We start from the raw sequence: 12,074 nt of genomic DNA, 5'->3' as shown, positions 1-12,074 counted from the left end.
TTTTTTTTTTCTTTCTAAATAGCACCCAATAAAAATGCCAACACATAAAGCTTTGAAAATAAAAAGGATGGAGATTCACCCACCATCTCAACACCCTAATACGACTCTACATTTTTACGTTTTCCTAGTCTTGACTTTTTCCATGTGTGCATATCAAATGAAATCTGACCTTTGAATGTAGAAGATGGTATATGCTTTGTATTATCACCCCCTTTGGTGCTGGGTCAACCTCTGCACTACTGATATTTTGGACCAGATAATTCTTTGTTATGGGGGTTTTCCTGTGCCTTGTAAGGTGTTTAGCAGCATCTCTGGCCTCTATTCAGTAGATATAGCACACACCCAATCCCAAACCCCTTTATGACAATCAGAGATGTCTCTAGACATTGCCAAATATCCCTTGGCTGGCAAAATTGCCCCCAGTTGAGAACTATTGGGATATCACTTAACACAGACTGTCTAATTTCTTATAAAAAGGGTTTCTTAAAATTGTGCATTATTTTTATATAATGACCAGCTGGGAGAAGGGATAGAAGGACCTCACAAAGGAGAGGCATCATAGTGGCGGTTCTTGTGGTTCCAAGAAACATACTTGATGTAACACAGGAAAAGCTGGACAAACCAACTAGACTTCCGAAAGAGTAGTAACTAAGGCAGGGTCTGACCTTTCTCTGTCTCCATCACTCTTTCTATGCTATGTCTACCAATTTCTACTTCTCTATGCCATTTTATTTTTTCACACTCACTCTATCTTTCCCTACCTTTCCACCATACAGCTTCTACTCTTTTGTATCTTGCAGAGTTCAAAATATCCTGCCCAGCCCAAGTCTAAATGACCTTCAGGTTCCAGCTCTGAGCACCAACTGGAAGTCTCTTGTCCAATTCTGACACTTTCAACAAAGCAAACCAGTTGGCCCAATTCGGCTTTTCTCACTAGGTCATAGATTCCTGACCAGCTGGTGAACAGACTCCACTCCAGTCAGATGTCTGCCCTTGGTCTACTTAGCCTTGTGGGTCAAGAGGACAGGCCTCTGACCTTGTTTTACATATCAATAGGTTTACTGTTTATACAGATATTTCTTTGTTTTCTTTTTAACCTGAACTCAGTAGCTTCTGACTCAGGCACTAACATTTTTAGACTTCCTTGAACTTTATGCAGACATGCCATAAATATATTTACCAGTTGATTCTTGAGTTCATGTGTTTTGGAAAACTTTGAACTAATTGGGACCACAAGGATGTTGAGGCAAGATCCCAGTTTTTATGGAGACAAATAACACAGGAAAATTGAACTAGCAATAAAAAGCATAAGGTGACAGTAAGATTGATTAAGCCTAATAAATGGTCTGCATAGTTTCTTGCACATACTTAATGCTCAGTAAACTTTGGTTGACTTAAAATAAGAGGCACATGTCTAGGGCTATAGAGTCAGAGGAAAGAGGCCATTGATCTGGGAAGATTTACCAAGGAGACAGGATAGCAAGCCTTCTATGTTTATCTCCCTTCTGATACCTTGTGAATGAGACGTACTCAATCCTGATTCTAATTAATGTTGAGTAAATGCTCTTTAGTAGAAAATTTGTGTTTCCATAAAAAGAACTCCAGATATTTAGGTTTTTTTTTTGTTGCCAGGATACATTCACTCACGGTGGCCACTTTAAGACAACGGGGATTTATTTAAGGATACACCTGAATCAGAACTGGGAAGCTGTTCAGAACCGAGGCAGATCTCAGGGCCAGTGACCATCTGCCTCTGGGTGCCTCTTCCTTTGTCCCTCTCCTTGTTCCTCCTGTTCAGTTTCTGTATCCTTCACTCACCTGCCCCCACTTATATACAGATTAACATCCCCACCTCTTTCTGCACTGGCCAAAGTCTTTTCTGGCCAGTCCTCTCCATGATACCAGTACAAATTCTGAAAGGAACTAACCTAATTGACTGAACAAACTGTGATCATCACTTTTGGACAGAGTCCTTGGCAGCAGGCTGCTTCCCAGAGTTCTGGGCAGTCTGTGGATGGAACACTATTGGGCCAAGAACCCATTGTTGATCTAGTCAGGTATCATTAATAAAACAGCTCAACCCTGCTTTCCAGAACAAGAAGCACAGGCTGAGCATTTTCAAAAAGAAAGATTCACCGGACAGTTTTTCAGAACAAATACCCAAGTACCGCCTTCATCTTTCCCTATCTCCCACCAGTCTACTCCATGTATATATAGAACTCTATGTAACTCCTCCTAATTGTTGGCTCAGTCATATCTTTTATTGTTCATTTGCATTTAAACTTTTCTAGGCAATTCCACTTGACAGAAACTCCTTACGTTGGACTATGGTATGGTAGCTCATTTTCATCTTCTTACAATGTTTATATTAGTGGAAAGAGGCTCGCTACATGAAGCTTGGTAAATGATAAATTGATTCTTCTTTATTCCTTAGAGAAACTTAGTTTATGACATAAGAAGTAGAGACAGTGTAGCTCACTGGAAAGAACTCAGAATTAAGTCAGAAACTGTGAGTTGAATCTTAACTTTCCACATCCTAGATATCTGATATTGGTACTCTCCGAGCCTCACTTTTCTCATCTACCATCGAGAATTGTAATATCATCCTTAAATGGTAGCTGCAAAAATTACATGAGTCCGTGTATGTGAAATGCTTTGAAAACTTCACAGAGTTCTAAAAAAGTTGTTAAGAATTCAGCAAAAACCAATAGCTTTCACAATCAATTTTGTTTATTAAAATAAAGAATAACCTCCATATAGCTAGGAGTCTTGGATTTAGCAGCCAGATACATATGACTAGGACATTCTGATAATAAAGGGAAGCAGAATGAGACTTCATGTAAAACTGTCATTCTGAAATGATGCATGTTCTTCCTGCAACTTAAAGAGTAAATTTTTAATCAGAAAAAAAGAAATTCTTTGTAAAGTGACAGAGCTTCTGGTCAGCAGAGCTATGCAGTCAGTATGGCTGTTCTCTGGGTTGTGTGTTAGAAAAATACTATGGACAGTGGTAGGTGGAATGACATCCCTGGTTTGCAAATCACTTCCTGATCTTGTTCCTTTTGACAGAGCCAAGTAAGTGCAGTTATCTGAACTTAACGGTTGGTCAGCAATGAAAAGCCAGCTACAGCTAATCTTGGCTGGCTTGTCTGAAGTGGCGTCCTCTTGAAACTGATAGCTTGCAGTACTAAGGAGATGGCTAGAGGCGGCCAAGCCCGCTTTGGAACTCTCCTGGCTTCTTTCCCGTTCTTCGTTTTTCTTGCAATGCTAGTGTTGTGAGTATAAGAACTTTTATTGTTGTGGTTCTGAGAGCCCAGAAAGCAATTCTAAGAAAACTATTTTTAGCCCAGATCTTTGTTTCTTCCTACCTTTCTTGCCTTTCCTCCTTCCCAAAGCCTTCTTTTCAAAGCAGTCCACAAGGAGTGCATTTCATCGCTGTCACATAGCAGCCCCGTTTGCCACCAGTGTTAGACAAATTAAAACACAATTAGTTCATTTTCTCAACACTATGTTTCTGCCACATCCCCCAGCACGTCACCATTTGCTGAAGGAATCTTTGGGATTACCGTCAGTGCTGACCTGGCAGGACCCCAGGAATAGCATCTCTGCACAGTGCAGGAAGAAGCAGAGAGGCTGCTTGACGACAGCTAGACAAGGATAGAGGCCAAGAATTGAATGAGCTGCATCTTTAGTTATCTGCCGTTTTACAGCACACTTTTGTGAAAATTAACAATGAAGCCACTATTTCCTCTAACTTTCAATTAGTGGCTTTTAGGGGGTTCTTTGGGTACTGTCTTCCCTTGGCATCCCAGGTACCCATTTGTGGTGTGGAGATTGAATGCTCTCTTTCCAAGATGCAAGATAAGAGTACCTCACGTCCCCTGATGTTTCCTTGTCCCATCCTAACAGTATTGATCAGATTAAAGCAAATTAAAATGTGCACCAAGGACAACCTATGAGGGGAAAACAAGTCATAGAATCATCAGCAGAAATGGGATGGTGGGGGAGAGTCCCACCCCATCATTTTGGGCAATTATGAATAAGGCTCTAAATTGATTTGGTTCTTTCAGTTTGTTATCCTAGTTCACAAAGTCACTTCTTATGACTGGGTATCACCTAGATGTGATGCCCAGAGCCAGCAATTGGGGGTTGCTCTCCCATACCCACCACCATTGTCTGTTCCTGTGTCAGTTACCTCATTCTTCATACCCCACAGGGGCTTGGCCTTGAATGTTCCACAGCCATCACAGTTAATGATGTATCTTAGTAACCAAGAAATTTATGAATCTAAATACAGCCTGACACTGTACAGCCTCAGAATTTTACATAGGGTAACCAAACAATTATCGTAATTATAGATTTTGGAGTTGAGTCTCTAACAGTGAGCCTCTGCTTTATAAAGAGGTCTCAGGGACATACAAGTGGGACCACTTTAAGTCACTTTTCAAAAATTAAAATTTCTGAACGGGAGAAATAGCCTTGACAGACTTGGGTGCCACTTTGCTGGTCTCCTCCTGAGCAAGAAACAAGCCAATCCCTCTGGGCTTCAGCATCACACAAAACCAGGGCCACGGCTCACACAGTGTATAAGATAGGGCAATGCCGTGCAGTAGCCCCTTGCATCTCTCAGGCTAGTTATTATTCTTAACTTGGTTGTAACTTAGGGTCAAGCAGCAGCCAGGAGGGTGTACGTAAGAAGGCAGGGGGCAGGCACATTAGGAATGAGAGATCAACTCCAGGAGGGACCAGTGGTATGCACAGATGATCCAAAAAGCACCCAAGATCTGGGATATCTTATTAGGGACATTTGGTAGAGGCCGAGCAGTTAGCACAGTAAAGAGTGTGGTAGAGCAGAAAGGCAGTCACAGAGAAGCCTGACTTGGAGGCAGCAATCCAGTTATTGGTGGAAGGGAGTCATAGGTAGGCTTACTTACAGAGGAATGTGGAGGCCCCTTTTGGGGTACGAACCCCGGGCATTGCAGCAGTATTATCAGCAGGACTGCCTGAATGCCGCGCTGGTGAGCTGCGGGCCACGGCTCTTGATCGTCTCCTCCTTAGAGCTAGGATTGGGCTTGAAGTCCAGAATGAGGCTGAATCTGAAATGTGGGGGGTGAGGAGTTAAGTTAAAATATCCAGGAGACCAGCAGGTCTTTACAGAAACTTCAGTTTGTTTTCTCTTTGTTTTGTTTTGTTTTGTTTTAATAGTCTATAGCTTCACTGTGATCTTACTCAAATGTATTTTGGAACCAAGGAAGGTATTATCATGAGAATTTGAACTGGTGTCTAGTGAGGACAGAGCGAGGTGGAATGTTCCATAAGATTCACAAAAAGAAAAGGACACTGCAAAGCAATGCAGTGCAAATAAGGAAACTCTGGGTTGGTAGAGGCCACTTGTGACAGTAAGAGGACTAGTCAGATACTTAGAAAATAAATTAGGAAACTTATATTCAGGTATACCCAGCATGTCATCACTCACCTGCTCACATGATCTGTCTCCTGCAAAATCCTCCTCAGGTATTTCTGGAAATCCCAAAGGGATCAAACAAACTTACTTCCACTGAAGGAGACGATGCCCCTGTCGGGCCCCTGGCATTTCTTGCTGGACATCACTGGAGTTTTCTTGGTGTCCTATGTTATTTCGGGTTTGTGCAGAGCTATGCCTTGCACCACTGATGTCATACTTGTTATCTGGGACTCTAGCAGCTCTCCTTTGAGCCTCATCTTTTTACCTACTTTGCAAGGCCCCTCCCCCAAATCCTCTCCTTAGGTTTTCCTCTTCAGGTAAATACGTGCAAAGGAAAGCTTGAGGATTTCAGCTCAGACCCGACTAAATCTCAGTTGAGACTAAAAATATTTTCCATGGGAGCACAATTTAGATATGAGGACAAAATCAATAACATGCCAGTTGCCTTATAATCTTCTGTGAACATAACTATTTTGTAAGATGGCTTATGTGTGTAATAGTTTCAGAGGAGAAAGAACACTCCACAAAAGTTTTTATATTCTGTGTTTGACAGATATGGCTGCTTTTCTTAGTCTCTACTTCCCCCTGAAGGAAAGTGACAATAGTAAGATGAGAAGAGAGGAAACTTGTAGTGAAAATTAAGCAGGTGAAATATTTGTTCAAGAGATGACAGCCGTGGTCTAGACATTTACATAGAATTTTACTGGAATAATAGCTTATCCCAGCATTTATTAAATATGGGAGTTTCTCCTAGCAGATCATCTGCCCCTCAATGTACACAGTATGCAGTTTTTGGAATTCTATGGTAATGGTGAAATGAGCATTTCTAGCACATTATTCCATTTTAGCAATTGCCACATTGCATTGTATTGATTCATTTTTCTCTCATTGCACTGTGAGTTACTATCAAGCACTGGATCTTGCACCTTCTACTATATTTGGGATATAGAACATACTAAGTACTCAGTAAACATTTTCCTTTATAAAAAAAGGAAAATTCAGCAACAACATATGTTATGTCATGTTTTCTCAGGATATAACTGACATCTTTTTCTATACAGGCCCAAAAGATACCCCAGTTGGTAACATTTTCCAGTTGGGTGACCAAAACTCTTTACTATTGATTATGGCCCTTTCTTATAGGAGAGAAATAGAGTAGGATGGGGATTGCTCCCTAGGGACAGGAGTTGAGTTGCAATAAATTGGGTTCCGAGTAAACTGTTTAAAAATAATGTGGTTTGGACCAAATGTTCAGATAGAGAAAAGGAAGAAAAGAAAAAGAAAAAAGAAAAGTGCTTTTAAGAAGGTTGGTCATATTCTATATAAAATGTATTTTAAAGCTCTGAGCTCCCAGAACCAGAAAACTGGGGTGTTGGAAGTATGCAAATTACTCATGGTTACCAAGGAAACCATTTTCTGATTGTAAGAGAGGAAATCACAGGGTTGGATAGAAAAGAGTCACATTATAATGTGTTTGTATGTATGTTTGCCCCAAGATGAGGAGAGAGGAAAAGTTCTGAATTAAAGTAATATGAAAGGAAGAAAAATGTCATCTATACGAGAAGACAGAGAAACTTCAGATCTCTTGAATGCAAAGTTTCCAAACCACTGTGTACCTAAGCCATTCTGTTTGGAGTAATAGGAGTAGTAGACATGAGCTTTGGGCATTCTTTTCTAGAAGCAGCTTCTTCCCCATATACGTGGTCAGTAGGGGAGCTTCCACACTGCTACAGTAGGACTCTGCCCCTTGGCATACTTGATTGGTCCAGGGGTAGGCACCTAACAAAGCTGGTCAAATAAAGGCCTTTTCTGTATAATGCTAGGATGGAAAATTGAAATGCTTAAAGCTGCAAGTGATAGAGCTATGAACTCTCTCTGGCCATGTTTCCTGTAGTAAGCAGAATGTGGCGAGCAGAGAGAGAGAAGCAAACGGCAGAACAGAGATGTGAGATGGAAGGAAAATGCTGGCATGGCTGAATCCCCGGTTCCATCCTGTCCTGAGGTCCAGCTGCACCCCACGCTTCCCACAGCTCAGTTGTTCACTCCTTCCTCAGATTCCATAAGCAAGTGTAATTCCCCTAATGGTTTGATGTGGGTTTCCATCACTTGAGACCGAATGAGTTTTAAGACATGAGTAATTGCAGGGTTTTGGCACTGCAAGAGGACAGGAAGGAAGAGGTGTCAGGCTGAAGTAATCAGCTTCCTTGTCAGAGAACTCTCGAGCACCACAGAGATGAGGCTTGGCCCTTAGGCTCCAGATGTTTCTTTTCAGTATGAATTTTAAATGTTTTTTTCCCCTCTTAGCTAGAGTAGCTAAAAAGTAATGCTATCTAAAGTTGTGACTCATTCATTCCATTAAACATGTATTGAACACATACCGTAGGTGAGGCACTATGCTGTTATGGTCAAGAGATATAAAAATGACTTTTAAAAATGAGTGCTTGTCCTCAAGGAACTAACAGTCCGATAGACTGGTACACATATCAGGTATTTGCAATTCAATATGAAAAGTGACTTAGATGACAGATGCACCCCCATGATTTCCAAAAGGGGCATCTTACTTTGCTTTAAATGCTAAGAAATCTTTTACAGATCATGGTTTAGGTAAATCTTGAAAGACAAATGGGAATTACATATGGAAGGGGCCAAGAAATTCCAGGCAGAATGGACAGTGTGCACAAAGACAAGATGGCAGAGAGATGAGAGTAATTAATGTGCCAAACATATAAAAGCAATGGGGAGAAAAGCAGGTGGAGGGTTTGGAATGGGCCATATTGTAAAGGCCTTGTATTCCCTTATAAAAATGTGGACTTACCTGGTAAAACACGTGGGGGCGGGGAGGGGCACTGAGCTAATTTAGCTGTGTGCAGTTTTTAAATAATTATTTGTCTTGAGACTGTCGGCCAGTAGTCTGAGTGAGAGAAAAGAGTGACAGAGGCCTTGTGGGAAGAAACTAACTAATGGAAAAGGTATTTGGGAGTTAAAACCCATAAGAAAGTTGGGCCCGTTTGAGGAAGAGAACATGGAGATGGAAAAGTGAAATGTAATTCCCAGAGTCCTGACTTGTGTGACTGCGAGAGTGGTGGTTGACACTGAGTTAGGGATGAAGTTGGAGGAGCAGTGGGGATTATTTGATTACTTCAGTAATGCTGCAGAGAAGTTTTGCTTTTCTATCACTTCCCTGTTTTTATTTTCCCTCCTTATATAACTTGTGTAAAGGACGAAGTAAGACATTTGAAATCTCTAGGCCTTCCCTGAAAAGCAGGAATTATACAGACATCATGATTAGTGACTAGATCCCATCCTAGCACTGGGGTGGCTCACTTAAGACAAACCTCGTTAAATTCATTTCATAGGCAATAGTGTATTTAACTGAAGAAAGCAAATGGCATGTAAATTAAGACCTGAAAATATGAATGGAATTTGGAATTTGAACAATACTTTGATCAGCATTTCTTAAAATGGCACACGAAGAGGAAAAAACTCCTTAAGATTGCATATACTTCTCTTTAGTTTGTATAGCAGGGGAATCTAGTCACCTCCTGCATGGAATTGCCTACGCCAAAAGATGAGACCACCCCTTAAGAGCAGAAGTGCCGTACAGTACAAAGTACACTTAGTTCTAAAATTAGACCTGACCTGCACTCACCTCTCAAGCCAAAAACAGCCTCCCCAAAATGAGAGAAAGAAAGCTAGGAAATAAAGGTGTGAGGAACATATTGCAAGGAAAACAGAGTTAATTATATTTAGAATGTTTTTTGGTTTTTTTTTTTAACTTAAGTTGATTACCTGTGCATTGGGTAGGTAATCATTGTTTACAACGAGTACCTATACACTGAACTTCTCATTTCAGGATTCTTACCACAAGAGAATTTATTTAAATATGAATCCCAAAGAATGTTATATCATGTCTGATACAGGAATGTATCTGGCAATATTAATCAGATCAAATTCTTGAAAAGACTAGTCTGAATAGAAGCTATTCTTAGCATAGTTTAAGTAAAAGAGATCAATGTAGATATTCAAAATGGGAAAATTCCTAATAGTTAATAGACAACTATAATTCAAGGTCCTTTCAACCTTCAAAGCAGAGCTGTTTTAAGTGCTTCTCAGAAAACAAATGTGTTTTAGAGATTTTAGCTGGGACTCCAAGGCAGTGGTCGCCGCCTGCTCCTGCTCATCTCCACGGCCTTTTCGTGTGGAGTTCTTCCTCCCTGCCTTTAAATTATCTAAGGTCTTCAGTACTATCCTTCCCTGCAGGCAACTTTGCTGGGACAATGGCTGGACCAAGTGGAGACCTGAAATTGGACCCCATAACATATGACCAGATTTATACATTTGTATATTGTAATTATATTGTTTAACTATTTTAAATAAAACTTTTACTTAGTTTTTACTTACTACAAGGAGGATTTTTTTTTTATTTCTAGCTCATGCCGTAATGTAAAAATGGCAAGGAGTTATTATACTCATAATCGCAAATTTGTTTAATTAAAAGTGCATTCAGTCATTCTGACACACTTTTAAGCAACTGTGAAAAATAGCTATTATGATCTGTTGGGATGCTGCCTTGAGTGGCTAATAATTTTAGTTAGATGGTGGTTTCAGTTCTTTATCATCACTAAATATGAAAAATAAAGTTAAACAATCAATAATTATAAAACTTCATATTTGTTTATCAATCGGGCCTTTGCATTATGTTTTTAAAACTAGTTTTCCACCCCACTCCCCAATAAAAATAAAGAAATTGTATCTGTTAAAGTATCACATGGGTGTATTTTGCAGAAAAATAGATCCAAACAGTCCAAAGCAGATAGAAGGCGACTATCTTCCCAGCCATCACTTGCTCTACTGCATTTGACCTCTGAATCCAAAGTCTCTCGAATTAAGGGATTCAAATCTATTTAAAATTGGTCTCCATTTAAATGGTATCCCCGTAGAAGGGCTACTCTAAACCGTTTTTTAATGAGGTGAAATTCACATGACAAAAGCAACCATTTTCAAGGGACAATTCAGTGGTATTCAGTACATTCACAATACTGTGCAACGGTCACCTCTTTTTGGTTATCCAGTTGCAGGACATTTTCATCACCCCAGACAAACCCCATTCCCATCACACAACTGCTTTCCATTCCCCGCCTCCACCCTGCAGCATCCGGCAACCACTTGTCTGCTGCATTCTGTCTCTTTGGGTTTCCATGTTGTGGAACCTTCATATAAAATTGAATCATACAATGTGTGACCTTTTGTGTTTGGCTTCTTTCACTTAGCTTAAAATTTTTGAGTTTTATCTACATTTTAGCATGTATCAATACTTGTTCTTTTAAGGCTGAATAATTTTCCATTGTATATATGTACTACAATTTGTTTATCCATTTATCTCTCAATGGACATTGTGTTATTTCCACCTTTGGCTACTGTGAATAAATAAACATGTATGTAAAAGTGTTTATTTGAGTCCCTGTGTCCTCAATTCTTTGGGGTTTATCCTAGTAGAATTGCTGAGTCATTTGGTAATTCTATGTTTGTTTAACTTTTTGAGGAGCTGCCAAACTGTTTTCTATGGGGGCTAAATCATTTTATATTCCCACCTTCATTTTCATTGTACAGGTTTTCAGTTTCTCCATATCTTTTCTAAAACTCCCTTTTCCTTCTTCCCTCCCTCCTTCTCTCTCTTCCTGCTTTCTTTTCTTCCTACCCTCTGACCCTCCCTCTGGTCCACTTGCAGGTATGATTTGCTTTTCCATGGTGACTAAATGATCTTTTCATTTGATTATTGGCCATCTATATACCTTTCTTAAGGAAGTATCTATTCAAGTCCTTTGAAAACTTTTAAATTGGGTTGTTTGTCCTTTTTTTCTGTTTTCTTTTTTTTTAAATTTAGCTCTAGGAGGTCTTTGTATATCCTGGATACTAGCTCCTTATTACTGCAAATTTTTTATTGCCTCTTAACCTCTTGAAGGTTAGGAGTTATTTCCTTTTTTCTCCTTCTTCCTCCCTTTCTCCTTTCTTCCTCCTTTTCTTTCTTATATTAGATTTATTTACATATACTTATCAGAGCATCTGGTTGTTTTAATGACTAGTGAATAGTCTTTCCATGTATTTGTTAGTCATTTGAATTCTTCTCTTAATTCTTCAAGTACTTTGCCCATTTTTTTTTTTGTTAGAGTTTTATGAGCAATTAAATGTCTTATATCAAGTGGTTCTCAGACGTACTTTGTATGTACGTTGCTGGTAGAAAAGCACAGTGGAGGAAATGAGAAGTAAGCCATGTGGAAAGGAAGGACGGAATGGGAATTTGTAGCTGGCACACCTGTCTGCAGGGTGATATTTGATGAGCCTTCCATTCTGGACAGGACCTGCATCTTTGTTAATCGAGGTTTTGATTCAGACCCAGAGTCTGCTCCATAGAGTCTAAATCCCAGAGGGATCCTGCAAGAGGCACACAGCACTTTGTATGATGATTTGGATGTCAATGAGCAGTTGATTGGATGATGTAAGTGAATACCAACTAGTTTTTGTCAGTGTTTATGAAATAAGAGATATCAGTCATTTTTAAGAGATGACACTGTTTTGCTATTATCTACTGCTGTTTTAAAATCTATTTCAT

At 39.7% G+C, this 12,074-nt stretch overlaps 1 protein-coding gene across 9 annotated transcripts in view; it reads left to right on the top strand.

Moving 5' to 3' along the window:
* Positions 1–12,074, top strand: part of FARS2 (phenylalanyl-tRNA synthetase 2, mitochondrial) — a 455,949-nt gene that overhangs the window by 328,546 nt on the left and 115,329 nt on the right. Inside the window, exon 7 of one of the 9 annotated variants that reach the window (XM_023534657.1) lies at positions 9,725–10,222. The exons of the other annotated variants lie outside the window; for them this stretch is intronic. Coding sequence (XP_023390425.1) covers positions 9,725–9,788 — 64 coding nt within the window. The 3' untranslated portion in view covers positions 9,789–10,222. Of the gene's footprint in view, positions 1–9,724; positions 10,223–12,074 lie in introns of those variants that run through there. 9 annotated transcript variants of the gene reach the window in all.

Source organism: Pteropus vampyrus, unplaced genomic scaffold (genome assembly GCF_000151845.1).
Source record: "Pteropus vampyrus isolate Shadow unplaced genomic scaffold, Pvam_2.0 Scaffold129, whole genome shotgun sequence".
Lineage (NCBI taxonomy): Eukaryota > Metazoa > Chordata > Mammalia > Chiroptera > Pteropodidae > Pteropus > Pteropus vampyrus.
Note: the sequence above shows the minus strand (reverse complement) of the source record. Positions and strands in the feature narration are given on the sequence as shown.